The sequence below is a fragment of the Myodes glareolus genome, chromosome 18, assembly GCF_982192425.1.
Source record: "Myodes glareolus chromosome 18, mMyoGla1.1, whole genome shotgun sequence".
NCBI classification, from domain to species: domain Eukaryota; kingdom Metazoa; phylum Chordata; class Mammalia; order Rodentia; family Cricetidae; genus Myodes; species Myodes glareolus.
Window position 1 is genome coordinate 68,513,798 of NC_142043.1, and position 21,662 is coordinate 68,535,459.

At 50.9% G+C, this 21,662-nt stretch overlaps 2 protein-coding genes across 2 annotated transcripts; both read left to right on the top strand.

Moving 5' to 3' along the window:
• The first annotated feature begins 1,016 nt into the window (after positions 1-1,016).
• Psmb8 (proteasome 20S subunit beta 8) lies at positions 1,017-3,907 on the top strand. Its single transcript, XM_087898434.1, has 6 exons — positions 1,017-1,212; positions 1,890-2,037; positions 2,169-2,280; positions 2,784-2,913; positions 3,181-3,385; positions 3,633-3,907. Exons 1-6 carry the CDS (start codon positions 1,066-1,068, stop codon positions 3,719-3,721), a joined length of 831 nt encoding a protein of 276 aa, XP_087754560.1. The 5' UTR covers positions 1,017-1,065; the 3' UTR covers positions 3,722-3,907.
• Positions 3,908-5,451: 1,544 nt separating this feature from the next.
• On the top strand, positions 5,452-16,476 carry Tap2 (transporter 2, ATP binding cassette subfamily B member). The gene is made up of 12 exons (XM_087898433.1): positions 5,452-5,609; positions 6,321-6,821; positions 6,908-7,022; positions 8,538-8,668; positions 8,902-9,107; positions 11,691-11,888; positions 12,013-12,141; positions 14,023-14,211; positions 14,303-14,476; positions 14,660-14,819; positions 15,240-15,376; positions 16,080-16,476. The coding sequence occupies exons 2-12, from the start codon at positions 6,329-6,331 to the stop codon at positions 16,257-16,259; spliced, it is 2,112 nt and encodes a 703-aa protein (XP_087754559.1). The 5' UTR covers positions 5,452-5,609; positions 6,321-6,328; the 3' UTR covers positions 16,260-16,476.
• Positions 16,477-21,662: the final 5,186 nt, after the last annotated feature.

Here is a 21,662-nt window from a genome sequence, read left to right on the forward strand (position 1 = left end):
GAGTTCTGTTTTACTACTGCGTCCTATCATCTTTGATTTTCTCAGTACCGAGTCCCCGTGCTGAGCAGGATCAGGAGGCACACCCCCCCCCCCCCACCCGCCCCATCCCTGCAGCTCCCATTAGTAGCTGTGTCTCAGAGCCCGAGGTGAAAGGAGGCGTGGAAGTGGGGAAGCCAGGGTGCCACAGGGCCACCTCGTCCGACTTGATCCTTTCTGAATCTCTCACCTGGCTTCTCAGAGGCACACGCCGGGATAATCTCAAAGAAGCGGATAGGATTATCTAGTAAATCTCTCCATTCAGGGAGGGCCAGATGACTGTGACGCTAGCAGTTGCTGGGCAGATGAGGTCCGTACAGGTTGCAAGGAGAGGCGGGGTTTAGAAGAATACGAGGAAAAGGCGCTCAGCCGGAACCTGAGTACTGCAAACAGCCGGTGCAGAAGGGCGCGTTCTCGTGTGTGGCCTCAGGGTGCTGAGATTGTTGAACCGGGAGGAGCCCTAAGAGGGACCACATGGAAAAACCCGAACTGTGCGCTCTCCTTGAATGGCCCTTCCTTACTCACTGGCTGGCTCCCCGACCCCCGTTGTCGTCCCAGGAACTAAGGACCCCATGCACCCTTTTATCGTATTTTCGGGTTCTCTAAATGATGCTCCTTTGATTGCCGCCCCGGTCCCCAGAACGCACTCCTAGGTGAAAACTGCTCAATGCTCCTCACAGGCTCCAGTTTTCTGGAGCATCTCTTTAGGTGTCGGTACCCTATCCGGTCCTCTGCTGTTTCCAGAGGATGCCCGCCTGTGGGCTCTCACGTACCCCACTGCCAGGCGGCCTCTGAAGGCGCACCTCTTCTTCCATCCCACCGCCCATTCTCTAGCTGGTCTCACCCACCGGGCAGCAAGGAAACGCATCCCCACTATGACATTCTTAGTTCAGACACCCATTCATTGGGCACTTCTCGGAAAGGGCAGGAGATTGGGGGGGGGGGGTTCTGGTTCCCTCCCCTTCGTGCTGTGGCTTTCGCTTTCACTTCCTTGTCGGAGAGTCGACGGATCTCCGGGGCTGAACGGTCATGGCGTTACTGGATCTGTGCGGAGGCGCTCGGGGGCAGCGGCCCGAGTGGGCTGCCCTGGGTGCAGAAAGTGGGTTTCACTCGGACCCGGGACACTACAGTTTCTCTGTGCAAGCTCCGGAGCTCGCACTTCCGCGGGGGATGCAGGTGAGGACTGAAAGGACCCGTGAGAGAAGCAACAGGGCGGCAGAGGAAGGAGGGTCTGCCTGGGTTTGAGGAGGTGAGGAAGCCTGGAGGGACTGCCCAGGAGAGCAGCATCCAGGCCAGGCATAAAAAACCCACGTGGAGGTGAAGGCAGAGGAGAGAGAGAGAGAGAGAGAGAGAGAGAGAGAGAGAGAGAGAGAGAGAGAGAGAGAGAACACACAGAGAGAATATGGGGAGCTCCCACCCCAAGGCACTACACAAATCACCACACCTTCACAGACACACCGCTGCTACAGGGGCCGAGCATTGTCTTGGATGACCTGTGAACTTGGGTGGCTCACCTGGCCTCGACAACCCACCCTTGTGTATCCTGTAACATGTTAGACAGTCTTGGTCTCAAGCCTCTCTACTGTAAAATGAGCGTAGGTTAATATAATGTGCTTAATGAGACCTGAAGGAGCCATGGTTGGGCAAACACCTTGAAGTCAGTTACCACGACCTTTGCTCCCTCGCGCTGGAAAGCAGAAAGGTTGGCGGCCATGCCTCCTGCTTTTCCTCCTCCATCTCCAGTCTGGCTATTGGTGGTTAGAGAATCTGGAGACCCCTCCTCACCCACTACTCTCCAAACCCCTGCTGCTACTGAGGTGTCCAAAGCCCCCTTTCCGCCTCTTCTCTCTTAGCCCACTGACTTCCTGAGGTCCTTTGGTTGTGACCAAGAAAGGAATGTTCAGATCGAGATGGCCCACGGTACAACCACACTAGCCTTCAAGTTCCAGCATGGGGTCATCGTGGCAGTGGACTCCCGGGCCTCTGCGGGCACTTATGTTAGTGAGTATGCATGCTTTAGGGCGGGAGGTGTTCTCTTGGTAGCCTGAGGCCTGCACACCGCCTTGGGTAGAGCAGCAACTAAGGAGTTGGTGCACCTTGGGCTCATTACCTTGATCTCAAAATTCTTCTAGGCACCTTAAGGGTGAACAAGGTGATCGAGATTAACCCTTACCTGCTTGGCACCATGTCTGGCTGTGCGGCCGACTGCCAGTACTGGGAACGGCTGCTGGCCAAGGAATGCAGGTGGGCAGACTTTCTCATTTCATTTGTTCAGTCCTCACATCTCCCAGGTCACTTACCCCGGCTATCCATCCTAGCACTAATAAGGGATTAAAAAAAAGGCTTTGTGCAATTAAAACTCTCCAAATCTTAGACCTCGCCCCTGCTTATAAAACCAGATAATCTGCCAATTATTTAATGTCCAAACGCCATCAGTCCTGTAGGATGGTGTTCTTGTTTTTTGAGACAGGGTTTCTCTGTGTAGTCCTGACTGTCCTGGAACTCACTTTGTAGACCAGGCTGGCCTCAAACTCACAGAGATCCGCCTGCCTCTGCTTCCCGAGTGCTGGGATTAAAGGTGTGCACCACTTTACCAGGCTTGTAAATTTAAATTCCAAATCTCTCCCTCGTTCTTACATCACACCAGCACATAGCTTCCAAACGCGCGTCTCTGCAGTCCTTTCTTGCTTCATTCTGCGGGAGTCCTCCCACCTGCCACCTCTTAGGCCTCCCTCCTTCTCCCCTAGGCTGTACTACCTGCGGAATGGGGAGCGCATCTCCGTGTCTGCAGCCTCCAAGCTGCTTTCCAACATGATGCTCCAGTACCGGGGCATGGGCCTCTCCATGGGCAGCATGATCTGTGGCTGGGACAAGAAGGTGGGTGACTCGTTCCTAAGCTCCCCACTCTCGCTGTGGCTGGGACAAGAAGGGGGTGACCTGTTCCTATGCTCCCCACTCTGGATAAACTGTTTCTTACCCATTGAACACTACCCTCCCCCGTGCTTGGCTCAGGTCCTGATGTTTACCAGAGTGATGTTCCCACGGCAGCATCACTACGACGGCTACTCTTCTCCAATCACACCTAAGCCTTTACATGATCAAACCAGTTCCAGATTTTACTCAGGATGGTTTCCCATCCTATAGGGACCAGGACTCTACTACGTGGATGAAAACGGGACTCGGCTCTCAGGACAGATGTTCTCCACGGGCAGCGGGAACAGCTACGCCTATGGGGTGATGGACAGTGGCTACCGGCAGGATCTCAGTCCTGAAGAGGCCTATGACCTTGGCCGCAGGGCTATCGTTCATGCCACCCACAGAGACTGCTATTCTGGAGGCGTAGTCAATAGTAAGAGACTGGTCTGGGGTTCCCCAAACACCTTGGAGGGAAATTTTAGAATGGGAAACTCGGGGGGCCCTGGAGTAGAGATTTTCAGATTTGACAACACGGAAGTCCCAGGAAAAGGTTTTCAGCTTGTGTGTGGATGCGGGGTAAGAGGCTGCTGTCAGCCACACCACACCACTGACAGGAGACTTACTGAAGAATGGGTTGATGCCATGTTTTTGTTTTTGTTTTTTTTTTCAATTGCTCACAGTGTACCACATGAAGGAAGACGGTTGGGTGAAGGTGGAAAGCTCGGATGTCAGCGACCTGATGCACAAGTACCGAGAGGCCAGTCAGTGATGGCGGTGGCTGCTGTGCACTCAAGGACCTGGGTCAGCTTCAGTGCCAGGAGAAAGAAGGTCCCAACCCGGGCTGGAGACAGAAAGCTCTGAGGACATGGAGAGGGCCAGGTTCACCCTCTGTCTCCCCAAGCAGCCCATCTCCGGGTACCTTCTAAGTACAATAAAAGAAAAATGGTTATACATATCTCTGTGTTGTGGCTGAATGGAGTCAGGCTGTGGGGTCCTTTGGAGGGAGGGTTAGGGAGCAAACAGGAAGCCAAGCAGGGCTTCAGTTGAGAAGGGGGCGCAGCCTTCTCTCTGAGTAGCCGAGCATCACTAGGCTCTTCCTGGACATCCCCTGCCACTCAGCTCTCAGGAGGACCCATCACCCTTCTCTTTGGACACTCATTTTCCATTTCATTCAGCCCACAGCCCTTCCTGGAGTGTCAGGGTCTGGGGATGCCAGTGTGCCCCCTTGTCGATGTTTTGGGGTGCCTCGGAGGGCTTTGTGAATCTCTTAAGTAGCACCTTTGTGACACTGGATATTGAATGTAAAGATGCTGCTGGGGTTCAATTTCACGATGTCACCTCTGGCTGTGTGGTGAGAGCGTAATGAAGAGAGGTGAACCAGACTCCCCGGAGTCGGGGAAGCAGAGCAAAAAGAGAAAGAGAAGAAGAGAATGTAGGGTCGGAAGCACAGGAGTGGTCAAGAGCCTGGCCACAGGCTAGAGGAGAAGACGGAGCAGCCGGGCAGGAGCTTTCTTCACTAGGGAAGACAAGGGTGGCCAAGTAGCAGGACCCACTTCAATGCTCTCACCTCCCAAGCCGAATTTAAACATCAAGTGTTTCATGAGTAGTCAACATTTCAAAGGGGATTTTTTTTCCTTTGGAGGTAGTTTCAACCCGCTGAGTCATTTCTGAGTGTGGCGCTTGGTGGAGGGACCTGGCTTGTGCGGCAAAGACAGCTTGTTTTCATAGCTGAGAATGGAGCCCGGTGTCAGCCTCAGCCTAGAGAAGGGGCTCTACCCTTGAGCCCTGGGGGCTGGGTTCTTTGACAACCTGGGCTCTAGGGAGGAAGTCGGTAGAAACTGTCCCTGTTTGAGAGTACTAGCCTCTGGCAGCCTCTCCCTCACCTAAGGCGACACTGAGAAGGAAGTCGAGGACAAAGGGCAGAGCCTCCTGGGTTCTAAATCTGTGAAAGGAAACCTTAGGCCTGGAGATAGGGGCGAGGCCTTCTGTCTAGGCCCCATGTTTTACCCCAAGACCCTGTCCTGAGCGTGCCTGGAAGCAAAAACAAAAACAAAACAAAACTAAAAAACAAGCCCCTCATCACCCCCCTTCCTCTCCCTCCCTTTCCCAAAGTGACTCGAAGTGGGTCTCCTGTGTGGTTCATTGTTAATTGTTTGGGTGACCAGAAGGGCACCTAAAACCCCTCCCTCCATTCTCATCCTTCTTTCCCCTCCTCTCTCTTCCTCCACTCTCCCCCCCCTTTCTCCTCCCTTCTCCGTTTCCCTCCTTTCCTCCTCTGCCCCTTCCCCCTTCCTCATATCTACTGGAGAGTGAACCTAGAGCTCAGGCAAGTGCTCCCTACCTCTGACCTATAGTCCCAGACAATGAGCGCTTCTTGAAATAGGTTCGGAGCTTTTCCCCCCATTACAAAGCAGCTCAGAGCCTCTGAGAGTTTTGGTAGTAGCGGCCAAGGAGGGTGAGCCTCCTTAGGGACCTGGGCGGTCACCCCGCCCGCAGATAACAGGCGCCACCTGCTGGCCGCTGTGCGCAGCGTTGATTGAAGTGAAAGCGAAAGCCGCGGGACCAGCGCCCTCATTGAGAGAGCCGCCGGCGCACCCAAGGGATCCAGTTTGGGAAGAAGCAGATTTCAGAAGATCTCCTGAGCTGCTGCTCCGCAGGTGAGTTCCTGTGGACAGAGTGCGAGCGCTAGCAGGGGTGCGGTCCACTCTCAAACCCTTGGTGTCCCACATTCGCTCTGCTCGTTCTCTGCGTTACCTGTCTTAGGTCTTCTGCCCGGAGCTCCTCCCTGCCACACGTTCTCTGCCCCGCTCCCCTGCCCCATTCAAGGTCCCAGGTCCTCTGTGCCGGGTCCTGTGCCCTGCACCCAGTGTCCCAGGTTCCCTTTCACCCCTTGCCCCGGTCCTCAGCTCCCTTGCCCGGAGTCCACTGCTTTCGTCTTCTGTCCGGCGCTGGTGCCGCCTGCCACAAGTCCTCTGAGGCTTCATCCCACCGCTGCACCCCATCTCCTGGCCCTAAGGACCCGAGGAGTGGAGGGAGTGTGACTGGGGACTGAGTCTTCTTAGTTAACACCAAGAAGCTTCAAGGGTACAGGCATGGTGGCAGCAGACCAGTTTCCCCGCCCCCTCCCGTGTGTGTGTGTGTGTGTGTGTGTGTGTGTGTGTGTGTTTATGTGTTTGTGGTGGCCTTCCCCACTCCTTCAGACAGGCAGCATGCCCTCTATCCTGGGAGAGGTGTGACTAGCAGGGGACCTTTCCGGCGAGGCTGAACAAAATGGGAGAAACTGAGAATCCCGATGCGGGTTTGGGGCAGGAGGCCGGTGGCCAGAGTTGGAAACTCCACCTCCCTAATTTCTTCCTTTCTCCCTGCAGAGCCCATCATGATGCTGGCCCACTTGACGCCCTGGGTCTCTCTGCTGCTGGCGGACATGGCTTTACTTGCGCTGCTACGAGGGTCTCTGGGAAGTCTGCTTCCCCAGGGGCTTCCAGGACTGTGGCTGGAGAGCACCCTGCGCCTTGGAGGGCTGTGGGGGCTGCTAACAGCGGGAGGGCTGCTCGGACTTGTTGGCACCTTTCTTCCCTTGCTCTGCCTGGCCACCCCACTTTTTTTCTCGCTGAGAGCCCTGGTGGGAGGCACCATGAGTGCCCCAGCAATCAGAGTGGCATTTGCCTCCTGGGGCTGGCTGCTGGCTGGCTATGGGGCTGCCGCGCTGGGGTGGGCCGTGTGGGCTGTGCTGAGCCCTCCGGCAGCCCAGGAGAAGGAACCAGGGCAGGAGAACAACAAAGCCCTGATGTTTCGGTTGCTGAAGCTCTCCAGGCCGGACCTGCCCTTTCTCATAGCTGCCTTGTTCTTCCTCGTGGTGGCTGTGTTGGGTGAGAGGGAGAGGCCTCAGTGAGAGGGAGGTGGGGGGAAGGGCCTTCACAGGGGGCAGTCCCCTTATCCTTCTTGCCTCTTCCAGGGGAGACCTTAATTCCTCACTATTCTGGTCGTGTGATTGACATCCTGGGAGGCGATTTTGACCCGAATATTTTTGCCAGCGCCATCTTTTTCATGTGCCTGTTCTCTGTCGGGAGGTGAGTGGATGGCTGACTTCAGGCCCCTTGGTAGACCCACGCCTGGACAGGGGCCTCCAGCCCGACTTTGCTTTTCACAAAGCACAAAATCCTTCAAGTGAAACATGCGCAGTTATCCACCACTGACCTCCATTTGTCCGTTTTTCTCCTCCTTTGTATTTTCCACCATCCTCAAAGTTTATTTTATGTCACAGGGCTAGGGAGGAGGGTAACATGGAACAAAAGGAGTCCATGTGTCAGACGGGACCGGTCCCAGTGTCTTGAAGTGCCTGCCAGGATTTTCCAGCACGGGAGGGTGTGTCTCTTCCTTCCGGCCTTCCTCCCTCCTTCTCTGCCGCCCCCCCCCCCATCTTATTGCTTCCTCACTGTGTGCCTTGCTTCTTATACAGACACAAGAGCCGCAGTCTCAAGTAAACAAATAACAGACTGTGTGGCAGAGCTGTGACTAGCATGAGAACGCTCAGGTGCAGAAAGAGGGTGCAGATTCAAGTCTGTCTGTCTGTCTGTCTCTCCCCTCCCACCTTCCTTCCTAGTCCTTCACTGTGCCTTCAGTCTAGTTTTGCTGTTTGTTTTCCCCCTGAAGCTATGCCCAGGTAGACCCCTTATTGGTCAGTTCTCTTCCAAAGCCTCTGGACCCAGGCTCTGATTCCCTGTGGTGTCTCTGTAGCTGCTGACTTTTGTAGTTCACTTTGGTCTCTTCTTGAATTAGCATATGCGAAACTCCCTTCTACCCTCTGATCTACTCTGCCTTTCTGGTGATTTCTCCTCTTCTAGACCCTTAAGCTTGGCCTGTTGGGTGTATTCTAAACCAACCACCACCCTCGTCGTTCTTTTGTGAGTAAGGATATGTGTGCCCTGGAGGTCAGAGGCCAGCTTGCTGAGTCAGCTCTGTCCCTTCACTGTGTGGGCTCCAGGGGCGGCACTTCTGTGATTACCAGGCATGGCCATGCAGTGTGTTTCGGTTTCTTAAAAATATTCTTTGTGGCAGGTGATTCTCAGACGTGGGTTCACGCTGAGCTGTTTTATAAACCCGGGTTTGTTTATACAGATACACACACAGATACATACATAGACACACAAACATACAGATACACACACACACACACACACACACACATACTTACTGTGATCACCCACAGTCCATCATTTCATATCTGCTTATTCAATATGCTAACTAAATTTGCACATGGAACCTACATTTTGTAAAACACCTGCACTTATGCATTTAAAACCATTTCTTCCTGTACATTTTTATTATAAACATTTGGTTGGAGGATGGGATTGGTGACTAGGAGGTTGGTAAAATGGGAGGGAGGGTCTTGCTGCTGTTCCCACATGAGGCACGTGTGAGTACGTGGGGATTCGTTCTGAGTTTGACTCCACTTCTAGCTCCCTAAACCACTCTCCTACCCATTTATTCATGCGTCCTCACCTCCCTTTTCTGTTTGCCTCTTATCTACTTCCCCTATTTCCTCCCTCCCCCTTCTCTCCTCTGTCCTCTCCCCCTGCCCCCAGCTCCCTGTCTGCAGGCTGCCGAGGAGGCTTCTTCCTCTTCACCATGTCCAGGATCAACCTGCGGATACGAGAGCTGCTTTTCTCATCCTTGCTGCGCCAAGACCTTGGGTTTTTCCAGGAGACCAAGACAGGTGAACCTTGTGCCTGGGTCTGGGGTCCTCTGTCCCTTCCTTGTCCTGTCACTCTCCCCCTGCCCCCTCTCCCCGCTTCTACCTCTGGGGCTTGGCAGGTGCCTTTTAGAGCAGGGTAGAGGTATAGCCCAGTCTCTGTGGGGGAAGAGGTGGGAGAGAGTCAGTAAGATGGCCCAGAGTTTTTTGGGTTTCTGCAGTGTTCACGGTCCATTCATTCTCTCTGTCCTCCCCAGGGGAGCTGAACTCACGCTTGAGCTCGGATACCTCCCTGATGAGCCGCTGGCTCCCCCTGAATGCCAACATCCTGCTGCGGAGCCTGGTGAAGGTGTTGGGGCTCTACTTCTTCATGCTCCGGGTGTCGCCCAGACTCACCTTCCTCTCGCTGCTGGACCTGCCCCTCACAATAGCAGCCGAGAAGGTGTACAACCCCCGCCACCAGGTACATGTGCATGTCACAGTGCTCTGAGAGAAGACTAAAGTGTGGAGGTGTGCAGGCTTCCACATGCAAATCTCAGCATGGAGAGAAATAGAGAGAAAGAGGGGGGGGGCTTGGTGCATGCCTTTCCCACAAATGTTTGGGAATCAGTGTGAAGAACATTTTAGGAGGTTTACATTTTATTTGTTTTTATTTTATGTGTATGAGTGTTTTGCTTGAATGTATATACATCATTTGTGTGTAGAACCCAAGGAGGCCAGAAGAGGGCAATGGAGTTACAGACAGTTGTGAGCAGTGTAGGTACTGGGAATTGAACCTGGGTCCTCTGGAGGAGCTGCCAGTGCTCTTGCCCACTGAGGCATCTTTCCAGCCCCTAGAAAGTTTCCTCTTTCACCTCAGCATACATAATTGGATGGTGTGCAGGGGTGGGAGGACTTGAGTCTGAATTAGTTCCTCCTTGACCTTTCCATTGTAGTAAAGTACACAGGATGTAAAAACACCATGCTCCTTACCTTTGGGCCACAGTTCAAAGTGCAAGCCTTCTGATTCTTCAATCCCCACCAACTTACTGCCATTTTATTTTTAAAATTTTACTGTTGCAGTTCAGCGGCTCATTGTGGCTCTGATTTGCATTTCCCTAACCACTGATATTGTTAAGTGTGTTTTCTTGAGCTTTTAGGACATTTGACATTCTTTGGAGGGATGCCCATCCAATTCCTTTTGTTGCTTTTTGGCCCTTTGGCTAAGAGAAATTCCTATGTCCATTTTTTTCTTTTATTTTTTTTAAAAAATTAGCAGTTTTTTTGTTGCTGTTGTTTTTATTTTAGTTTTTGGTTTTTGGAGACAGGGTTTCACTGTGTTGCCCTAGCTGTCCTGAACTCACTCTATAGAACATGCTGGTCTTGAACTCACAGGGATCCAACTACCTCTGCCTCCCAAGTGCTGGGATTAAAGGTGTACACCACCACCATCAGGCTTAAAATTCGCTTTTAGAAAGACATTCTTTATGTATTTTTTTTAAAAATTGTATTTTTAAAATGTATTATGCATATTTTCTGGAAGTTAGTTGGCATGCTGGGTAGGCTAGTGACACGTGGGCTGTGGCAGAATTCACCAAGACAGGAAAGGCAGCAGCAGAGGGTTGACTAGAGACACCGAGGTACAGCCTCGGCCGAGACAGCAGGGATGCTGAGCGCACAGGAGAATTCTCGGGAGCTGCTGTTATATGCTGTTTCTACACACACACAGTCGGGCTGTGTTCAATGTCACAATGTCCTGGAATAGTCACTGTTGTGCATATCATGGCCTTGAGGCTCTGGTGGTTTCACCGTGACTCAGACTCAGCTCAACCCAGAGCACAGGTCTTAATCTGGCACCTACACTTGGCAGCTGGTGCTTGCTGCGGTTCACTCTTTGGAGATAGCAGTCTGTTCAGAGGCAAAGGCCCTGCTGAGCCCAGCCTGCCTTGGAGCAAAACATTCCTGCTGTGCAGCTGGGGTGCTCAGACCAGCTGCCTTCCCAGAGCAGCAGCTGCCTTTACAAAGATGCATCTCTTTCATTGTAGATGGACAGGGTCCTGTGCATCTGTCTTTGTTGCTTGTGCTTTTGGTGTCCATTTAAGAAAATATTATCAAATCCCGTGTTAGAAAGCTAGTTAATTGGGAGCTGGAGAGATTGCTCAGGGGCTCAGAGCTTTACTACTCTTGCAGAGAACTGGGGTTTGGTTCCCAGCACCCACATGCGAGCTATTCAGTACTCTCTTCCAGCCTCAGAGGCCCCTGCACTCCTCTCTCTCTCTCTCTCTCTCTCTCTCTCTCTCTCTCTCTCTCTGTCACACACACACACAAATAAAATAAGTCTTTATAGGAAGAGTTTTTACAATTCTAACTTAAACTTAGGTCTTTCATCCATTTCTAATTACAGCTCCACCTTTTTTCTTTTTAAATAATGGTTTATTTTACCATTTGTGCATGTGTGTAGCTGCCCACAGATGCCAGAAGATGGCACCCAATTCCCTGGAGCTGCAGTTGCAGGCTATTGAGAGCCACCTAGCTTGGGCGCTGGGCACTGCCCTCTGGTCACCTGGAGGAGCAGCAAGCTCTCTAAAGAGCTGAGCCATCCTGCCAGCCAGGTCTCCAGCGCTCTTAACTACTGCATCTCTTTCCCCACCTGACATCATTTTCTTCACATGGAAGTTAAACCAAATAGCACACATGCACCACAGTACTCACCAGTGAGGGTTCAGCAATGCAATCCTCTCCTTCCTTTTCTCTTGTGAGTGTGCGTGTGAGACACACGATGCGGGTGGGTGCCAAGAATGTGTGCACACACAGGTGTTCCTTAGGAGCAAGGCGGGGTCCCTTAGGGCTTCCTGTCCTTATGCTGGTATGGTAAGCAGTGAGCCATCTCCCCAGCACTTTCTCCTGCCCTCTTCCCTCCCCTGCCCCCCTCCCCAAACTCCCCCTCTACCCCCCTTCTCTCCCTTTCAGTATTCCTTCTGGGAAGAAAGCTAAGAAACTAGGACCAAGGGCTGGAGTGAAACCCCCTCCCTCCCCGGCCACATTAACCAGGCTGTCTCTTTCCCAGGCTGTGTTAACGGAGATCCAGGATGCTGTGGCCAAGGCTGGGCAGGTGGTGCGCGAGGCGGTAGGAGGGCTGCAGACGGTGCGCAGCTTTGGGGCCGAGGAGCAGGAGGTCAGCCGCTATAAGGAGGCCCTGGAGCGATGCCGACAGTTGTGGTGGCGCCGAGACCAGGAAAGAGCCGTGTATTTAGTCATCCGGAGGGTGAGGCGGCCTGTGAAGGGAGAGGGGGACGAGGAGCCAGACCAGGGAGAGGGGGACGAGGTTCTGGGGACCAGGGTGGCACACTGGATGGGGGGCTCACTCATCTCTCCCCTTTTCCCTCCAGGTGATGGCCTTGGGTATGCAGGTGCTGATTCTGAACTGCGGTGTACAGCAGATCCTGGCTGGTGAGGTCACTAGGGGAGGCCTGCTCTCCTTCCTGCTGTACCAGGAGGAAGTGGGGCACTATGTCCGGGTGAGTGAGAGGCCTCAGGACAGGCATTCTTTCCGGACCTTTGGGCCATGAGCTTTATTTGTTTAACAAACAAACTAGTTAAAATTCTTATGAATAATTTTGAACATGCTATAAAAAGACATTATAATGTATTTTCAAATAATTATTATCAGCTTTAACAATGATCAAAACCCTAGCCTTGACTCTAACCCCAACCCTAACTCTAGCCATAACTAACTCTAACCCTGGCTTAACTCCATTCTAAACTAGCACTAACCCCATCCAAACAACGCAACCTCAAATGCCCGTAACCCTAACTTAACTTCACCTTGACTGACCTTATCCCTAATTGCAATCCCCAAACCAACCCTACCCCTAGCCTTAAACTAACCTTAAGCCTAACCTGCTCCTAACAGCCCACTGTGTTGGGTTCGCCCTTACTCCCTCATACCACTTTGAAACAAACTCAAACTATCAAGTCTTATCTGTAGAAATTTCCATGTTCGTCTTTAGAATACAAGCATCTGTGGTATGTAGCCCAAAGGTCATTATCACACCAAAAACTTAGCAATAAGTTCTTAGATCCATCCAGTCACTCAGTGCTCAGAACTCTGCAGGTCCACACGGTGTGATTGATTGATGTCCTTCCAACCTCTCTGTATCTACTGATTTAAAATCCCCAACATGCTGTTTATTGAAGGAAGGCATACTTTTGTCCTGCGGGGTTTCCTGTGGACTGTGTTCTGTGGGTTGAGCCTCCGGTGTCTGCCTCTGTCTCTATTTTCTATCCCCTGGTAGATAAGCAGAAACTGTAAGATTCACCATTTCCCTTTTTACGGTTATGGCTGTGTTCTTTGTAAAAAAGAGATTTATTTATTTGTCATGTGTACAACATTCTGCCCCTATATATGCTTGCAGGCCAAGAGAGCACACCAGCAGAGGGCGCCAGATGTCACTATAGATGGTTGTGAGCCACCATGTGGTTGCTGTGAACTGAACTCAGGACCTCTAGAAGAGCAGCCAGTGCTCCTAACCTCTGAGCCATCTCTTCATCCCATGTGTGCTCTTTGTCTGGGAGACATAGCCTATCTGGTTCTCTTGGTGCTGGTGATAACCAATGCCTTACATTCGTTAAGTCATCAGGGCTGTAAAAATTTCTGCTCTGGGGGACCTTCCCGTATTAACTTGGATGCACCAGCTGAGAGACTTGATCTCATCCACTGCTGGGTTACCCAGTGGCATAGTTTGACTAGGACAGGTACTTAGCTATTTCTTTATATTTGATCACTTAAAAAAAAAATAAGTTACCTTGTTTCAGCTCTGACCATAATTTTCCTGGTTACTTCCTCACCATCTGTCACGTGTGGAGAGCTGTTCCAGGCAATCTGGTAATTTCAAAGGATAGGTTGGCCACAGTGGCCACTTTTAAAAGGGTTCCCTGCCTCAAGTCAGGCGACACTGGGCACACAGAGTGCAGGGCAGTGAGCGGAAGCCTTGAGGTTTGACGCTGTGTGGACTTCAGAGCTTTTCAGTTGCAAATCAGAACACTGCAACTTTAAGTCTATCAAAATTACTCTGGTCACGCGGGCACATATTCGTAATCCTATGGTCCTTGTCACCCTGGGGGAAGATGTCACATTCGAGGCCAGCCTGGGCTACAGAGCCAAAACTGTTCAAAAGAGCAAAGGCAAACCCACTCTCTCTCTACTCCTAGCTAAAAACAACCCCTCCAACTTTCCCTCCCCCAGTTTCACCCAAACCACACTTTCAAAGGTAAAGGCTCATTTTTGGGTAATGGCGGGGAGAGGCTGGCCGAGGTCATGTTGTTGGCAGAGTGTGTGGGGAGCTGAGATGGGAACCCGTGGGGTTTGATTAGTTGATCTGACCGTTCCTGTTTTCCAGAGCCTGGTGTACATGTATGGGGATATGCTGAGCAACGTGGGTGCCGCTGAAAAGGTTTTCTGCTACATAGACCGAAAGCCAAATCTGCCCCAGCCTGGGACCCTGGCCCCTGCCAATCTGGAGGGCCGCGTGGAATTCCAAAACGTCTCCTTTTCGTACCCCAGTCGCCCCGAGAAGCCTGTACTCAAGGTGCCTGCGGGAGACCCCGTGGTCAGGCACCGCAGCCTGCACATCGGCTTCTCTAGAAAGTTGCCCTTACCTCTTCTTCCTGCTTTTCTAGGGCCTGACGTTCACACTGCACCCTGGAAAGGTGACAGCGTTGGTTGGGCCCAACGGGTCTGGGAAGAGCACCGTGGCTGCCCTGCTACAGAATCTGTACCAGCCCACGGGGGGCCAGCTGCTGCTGGATGGCCAGCCCCTGGTCCAATATGATCACCACTACCTGCACCGCCAGGTGGGAGGGGCTCCGGAGAGGGAGGGGCAGGAGAGAGGAGCAAGCGTGGAGGGCAGATGAGGCAGTCCCTGGGAAGAGGGGCTGGGATCCATCCCAGGGACCTCTGTGGAGAGACTGGGTGAGGATGGGTGTGTGTGTGTGGGGAGGAGGTACCAGTTCTCTGCACGCGTTCCCTCTGTCCAGGTGGTTCTGGTGGGACAGGAGCCCGTGCTCTTCTCCGGGTCTGTGAAGGACAACATTGCCTACGGCCTGAAGGACTGTGAGGATGCTCAAGTGATGGCAGCTGCTCGGGCAGCCTGTGCAGACGACTTCATAGCGGAAATGGCTGAGGGGATACACACAGGTACCTACAGGTCTCGAGCCCACCCTGGCAGGGGAAGGAGAAAAGGGGGCTGGTGCAAGAGTCATTGGATACAGTGCTTGTATTGCAAGCACGAGGATCTGAGTTCGATCTCTGGAATCCATTCTATAGTGGAAAAAAGCCAGGCTGTGCGTAATCCCAACTCTCGGGCTGCAGAGTCAGGAGGAGGTTCCTTAGGGTCTCATTTCAAGCCAGTGAGAGACTTTGTTCCAAAAACAGCCGGACACTGCCTGATGAACAGCCCACACACGTACACCCGCCCCCAGCTCCGCCCTTTGTTCCCACTCTATCACCTGATTGACTAACAGAAGCAGATGGGGTAGCGAACTTGTCCTTCCCAGCAGGGAGGGGTGTTTTCTGACCCATTGTGTCTCAAGAGGGGACTTTCTCTGATTTCCTCAGAAATAGGGGAGAAAGGGGGCCAGTTAGCTGTGGGACAGAAGCAACGTCTGGCCATCGCCCGGGCCCTAGTGCGGAACCCACGGGTCCTCATCCTGGATGAGGCTACCAGTGCCCTGGACGCCCAGTGTGAGCAAGCTGTGAGTACCAGCGTGGGGAAGGGCAGAGGACAGTGCGATTAAGGGAGATATTGAAGGGTCAGGTGGTATGGAGCTGGGCGGGCGGGGAAGGGCCGATGTCCCACTGATGGGGAGAAAGTCTGCACCTTGCAGGGCTGTACACTGCTTGAATTGCAATGGTTACTTTTTTCTTGCTGAACCAAATACCCGAGAAAAGGAATTTAGAAGACAGGCCATTTTGGCTCACAGGGTTGAGAGAGCACACAAGCCATCATGGCAGGACAGCATGGCCATGGGAGTGTGTGGTTTGCACTCCTCACATCTTGGTGGATCCAGAAGCAGAGAGTGATCCAGGACCCAGGGCATGGAATGGTGCCGCCCACTTTCAGGGTGGATCTTTTTCCTCAGTCAAGTCCTCTCTGGATTGAGTCAGTCCACATAGACACATCCAAAGGTGTGCCTTGCCCATGCCCTGGGCTTTCTTAAGTTGAGTTGGCAATGAAGATGAACTATCTTCAGGATAAAAGGAGAATGGTGTGGGTGTCTGGTCCTCCATAGCTGCCTTTCCCAGCGGCAGTAGTGCAGCCAGGAGGGACATTCTGATCACCTGCCTTTGCAGCCCCAGCAGAGCTAGCTGTGCCTTCTTTACTCCGAGTCACAGGGGATGGCCCAGCTATGGTGTCCCATTCTTGCCTTTCTGAGGCTTGTAATGTGTTCTCTGCAGCTGCAGGCCTGGAGATCGCAGGGGGACAGGACGGTGCTGGTGATTGCCCACAGGCTGCACACGGTTCAGAATGCCGACCAGGTCCTGGTGCTCAAGCAGGGGCAGCTGCTGGAGCAAGACCAGCTCAGGGAAGACCAGGATGTCTATGCTCACCTGGTACAGCAGCGACAGGAGGAGTGAGTGCTTCTCAGGCCTGTGGCCAGAATCGGACCCACAGGGACTGTGCTGGAGGCTGGATAAAGACTGGGACCATTTTTGGACCTTGTATGTTTTGATGAGCTTGAGTGAGTAGGAGTTGGGAAATGGAGTGGTCATTGGGTGGAGTGAGTGCTTTGTGGTTCTAGAAACATTTTTTTTTGCTGAATATAATAAATAAATATAAAATGTTTTTCCTTAATATATGCTATGGCTAATATTGATTGACATTTTAGCAGCATCTAGCATCACGGACAAACATCTGGGCATGTCTATGAGGGAATTCTAGATTGGGTTAACTGAGTTTGGAATAACTGTGGGGGAGCCATTCCATGGGCTTGGGGGTGGCCCAGACTGTATAGAAGGGGACAGTGAGCTGAGCACCAGCATCATCTCTCTGCTTCCTGCTGCGGAGGCCATGTGACCAGTCGCCTCTCATTCCTGTCTTCCCTGACGTGACGGATTGTATACCCTGAAGTGTGAGCCAAGTAAACCCTTCACCATTCATTAGCTGCACCAATGAGAAAAGCAGCTAGTAGTGTATGTGCATGTGAATAGTGTGTGTGTATGTGAATAGTGTGTGTGCATATGAATAGTGTGTGCATATGAATAGTGCATGTGTGCATATGAGTAGTGCATGTGTGCATATGAATAGTGCATGTGTGCATATGAATAGTGCATGTGTGCATATGAATAATGTGTGTACATATGAATAGTGTGTACATATGAATAGTGTATGTGCATATGAATAATAGTGTGTGTGCATATGAATAGTGTGTGCATATGAATAGTGTGTGCATATGAATAGTGTGTGCATATGAATAGTGCATGTGTGCATATGAATAAGTGCACATTCATTTAGACATGATGAAAAGTAACTAATATTATGCGTGCTTATGAATAAGTACACATTCATATAGACATCTCATAAAATATACAGTAAATCTGTCTGTGATTTACTTCCTGGTTAAAACTGTTGCTATTCTTTGATATGCAAATTACCAATACCACATGAATATTCATAAGACTACCTTTCTATAGCCTTCCGTAGTCCCACGAGTATATATATTCTTTTTTTTTCACAGGGTTTCTCTATGTAGCTCTGGCCTTCCTGGAACTTGCTCTCTAGACTGGGCTGGCTTCAACCTCAGAGATCCACCTGCCTCTGCCTCCCAAGTGCTGGCATTAAAGGTGTGCGCCATCATGACTGACCCTGTGCCTGCTATTTTGGGGGAAATAGAGGATGACTTGGCGAAGCACAGTCCGAGTTAACAGTGTTAACAGAGCTGTGTTTGTAAGAACAGCTTTTGTCGAGTTTGGGAGTGAGCAGGGACTATGCAAAGTGGCCCCATGTTGTAGCAGGTCTTTCTTTGGACCACCAGCTCCTCATTAATGATGTGGAGACTTTTTATTAATAATGAAAACTTGACCTTAGTTTAGGTTTGTTCCCAGCTAGTTTTTAAAACTTAAATTAACTCATTTACATTAATCTGCATTTTGCCACATGGCTCCTTACCTCTCCTCAGTACCATGCATCCAGCTTTCTCCAGTCCGGCTGGCGAATCTCCCACCTCAGATTCTCTCCCAGAGTTCCTGTCTTTGCCCAGAGTCCTGCCTGTCCTCTCCTGCTTAGCTGTTGCCGCTGCAGCTCTTTCTCAAACCAATCAGAAGGTGCCTTAAGCAGGTGAGGTAACACAGAGACACATTTTCACACAGGACACAAAAGAATTATCCCAATACCATGTGTTATTTTTAATTATTATTCTGAGCTCTATAAGATTTGTATATTTACTATTTTCAGTTTCTTTATCATTTCTATTTTGTCAGTGGGGAAACTGAGGCTTAGAAAGATTAGAGGACTCTCCCAAGCTGCTCAGTTTCATTTTGGTTGCTATGACAAACTCCCTGACCAAAAACGGGGGGAGAAAGGGTTTATTGGCTTCCAATTCCGGGTCCCAGTCCACCAGTGAGGGAAGTCGAGGATCAAGATGGCAGGCAGCCTTGCTCTTTCACACAGCACTACCTCTGACCAAGGAACTCACTTCACAGCCAGAGAAGAGCAGCGGGAACCAGAGCGGCTGCTGCGCAGTGGGGCCAGGCAGGTTTCTTCTCAGCCAACTCTGCACAGCCCAGGAAGACCTGCCCAGGGAGTGGTGCTGTTCTCAGTGGGCTCCTCCTGCATCAGCAATCAAGGCTATCTCCAACACACATGCCCACGGGGCAACCTGGTCTAAATAAGTCTTTACCGAGACTCTCCCTGGGTGTCTCAGTGACTTTCCCCGTCGCTGTGACAAAACCCCATGACCAGTAGCAGCTTTGAGAGGGAGGGTTTATCTGACTTGTGGCTCCAGAGCGGGAGTCTGGAATGGTGGGGGAGGTGCAGCAGCAGGCATCAGAGCAGCAAACCACAGACCACACCTCTATCCACAGAGGAAACAGAGGGCAACCTGGGATTGGGCAAGTCTGAGCTGTCAGCTCTGCCCTTAGTGACACACTTCCTCCAGCAAGGCTGCATTGAAAGACTCCCGTGGGCGTCTTCCTTCGGGAGAAACCCCGTGCCCAAAGATCAGTCGAAAACACGCAGCCGGATGCAAACAGCAAGAGGTTTATTGGATACACAGGTACCTGGGGCGACAAGTCTCTCGGAGGACTTGCGCGCCTGCAGGTTGGGGGTGAGGGGTTCTTATAGGAGAGCAAAAAGCGAGGTTTACAGAAGCAAGATGCAGGGTGGTAAATTTTTAACCTAAATAACAATGAGGGGACTACTCAGCGGTTTACTGTTTCTCTTATCCTGCCCCCCTTTCCTGGCTGGCGACTAGATGTCTGATTGCACAGCCCCTGACTCGTGAGAGCCCCACTTTATACGTGACTCAGGCCTCGCAATCCTCTCTTTCTTTGTTTCTATGGCCAGTCCATAAATCCCTGTCTTGCAGCCAGATAAGGCTGTCCTTGCTCTAATCTCAGGTGTCTTTGCTTAGCATTCCGGAGGCCCTGAATTAAGCTAAACGGTATAATTGTGGTTAAAACGAGTTGGGGTCCTTCATTCCCCCATTTTTTTTTTTTAGTGCCTAGTTCTAATTATAGAACTAGATTTCGGTATCTTCTTGACCTTATAAAGCACTGTATTGGAGGTGTAACATCAAAATCTGAACAGCACTTGTTCTTCTTCTAATAAAGGTAATATCAGTAGCAGGAGCAAAATTAGGAGTGGTCCCATAAGGGAGGATATCAAAGTAGTCATCCAGGGAGATCTATTCGCATAATCCTCCATCCTTTAAGAATAACAAATCTAATCCCCCTCTATCCTGTAAGACCATTTCTGAAAGGGAAGTCAATGACTCTTCGAGTTTGGAAACAGATTGTTCTAAAGCTCTCAAATCTTAATACATTGAAGTACTGAGGGGCCTGTATTAGGGCAGCAGTACCTGTCCCAACACCGGCAGCTTCTCTAAGGCCCAGGATTACTGCTAGTGTCAGAGAAATAGGTTCTTGTCGAAAGCGAGATGGGTGCCTGTCAAACTCATACCAGTTGTGCAAGCACACAGTAATCTTTGGTATCATCAAAAATTTGACACGCAAGGCATCAAACCTGTACTACAAACCCATCATCTATCTAAACCAGGAACCAAGTACCAGGTGTCAGGAGTCTTAGGGCCCTTAGAGTCTCATTACATAACCTCAGTAAGAGTCCGTCTATGATCAGTCCTCTAAACCCAAGCCTTTTGACTGGTAGCGTTGTCAAAAGCCTCGAATACTGTAGTTTGGGTAGTTCAGGAGCTCGCTTCATGTGGGAGGCGTGGATCCAGGCAGAGATGCATACTTCTTTCAGTTGTTTTCAGATCTGGTGTCTCTCCACTTCAAGGACCTTTAGACGGGGAAAATAAAGGTCTAGAAAGAATAACATCAGGATTATACATTTTATCCAACTCAGTGAGCAGTGGTGGTTCTCCACATAGGATCTCATAAGGGATGAGTTTAAATCACCCTGGGGTATTCCAAACCTGGAACAGGGCAAAGGGAAGGAGGGCTGTCCAGTCATTTCCGCAGGTCTCTTTTAGAATTTTATTTATCCTTTCTACCTGTCCTGACTCTGGGGTCGGTAAGCACAATGTAATTTCCAATCAATCCCCAATTGGGCGGCCAGTCCCTGGCTTACCTGGGCAACAATGCAGGTCCATTATCAGACCCAATTACCTTGGGTATCCCAAACCTTGGGAAGATTTCTTCTTTGATCTTCTTAGCCACCGCATTGGCTGTCTCAGTCCTGGTAGGAAAAGCTTCTATCCAGCCTGAAAAGGTATCTATAAAAACTAATAAGTACTTGTTGCCATATCTGGCTAGCTTAATTTCTGTAAAATATACTTCCCAGTAGGCTCCAGGCCAATCGCCCCTGAGCCTCTTCCCAGGAGCATATATGGAGTGTCCTGCATTAATCATAGCACAGGCCTTGCAGTTTTTGACTACTTCTTCTGCCAAGACAGAGAGTCTGCCATCTGATTTCCTTCAGCCACAGCATTTCAAGCTTTTTGGTGTCTTGGACAAGTATATGTCCTTTCCTGCAGATGTTAACAGTCCTCTTCGTCTGTATATTGCTCCATGAATATGGGCAGTGGCAAAAGCATACCTGCTGTCAGTGTAGATGCTGGCTGAGACTTTTTCCTCTGCCACTCGTAGAGCTGGTATCAAAGCCGCAAGTCCGGCTTTTTGTGCCAACGTCCTTCAGGGAGGCTATGTCCCAGCCATTTGCTTCCCATCCATCACTGCTGTCCCCACCTTCCGCTTACCTTCGATCACGAAACAGCTGCCATCCGTACACCAGCTCGGACTTTCAGGCCAAGGCTGATCCTTCAGATCATTTCTGGTGCCAGCTTCTCAGCGCATTGATGAGTAGACGAGATGTCATCAGTCTCAGGCAGTAGGGTAGCGGGATGGAGGACAGCAGGGGGAGCGAGGGTCACTGGTTCAGTCAACAAAAGGCTTTAATCATCTCCAGCCTGGTTTGAGTAAACCCGATCTGGGCCTTCAGCTTTGTTAGCAAGTCTCTTTCTAATAAAGATAGGACGCTCGGGGATAACCAGGAAGGAATGAGTCACTTGTCCTCTCCCCAAATCTACAGTTCGTGAGGTGGTCCACAGATATTGTTTCTGTCCAGTTGCTCCAATTACTATAGTCTTTTATTCTCTCCCCTCTAATCATCTTCTGCTAGGGCCAGTACCTTAGAGTCCCTTCCTTTCTTCTTTGGGCATTTTCTTGCCCAATGTTCTTTTTTTCTTTGCAATAAGCACATCGTCCTTTGTCCAAGGGGTGCCTGTCCATGTTCATCTTTGGTCTTCTGTTGCCCAGGTTCCCTATCTGTCTAGGTTTTATCTTTTCTTTCTCTCCTATCAT

Bases quoted from the DNA above. Each gene is read 5' to 3' on its own strand.
- Psmb8 (XM_087898434.1), top strand. From the start codon at position 1,066: ATGGCGTTACTGGATCTGTGCGGAGGCGCTCGGGGGCAGCGGCCCGAG. The intron at 2,914-3,180 runs GTGGGTGACTCG...CCCATCCTATAG, and splicing joins TCTGTGGCTGGGACAAGAAG to GGACCAGGACTCTACTACGT. The intron at 3,386-3,632 runs GTAAGAGACTGG...AATTGCTCACAG, and splicing joins TTCTGGAGGCGTAGTCAATA to TGTACCACATGAAGGAAGAC.
- Tap2 (XM_087898433.1), top strand. From the start codon at position 6,329: ATGATGCTGGCCCACTTGACGCCCTGGGTCTCTCTGCTGCTGGCGGAC. The intron at 9,108-11,690 runs GTACATGTGCAT...TCTCTTTCCCAG, and splicing joins TGTACAACCCCCGCCACCAG to GCTGTGTTAACGGAGATCCA. The intron at 11,889-12,012 runs GTGAGGCGGCCT...TTTTCCCTCCAG, and splicing joins TGTATTTAGTCATCCGGAGG to GTGATGGCCTTGGGTATGCA.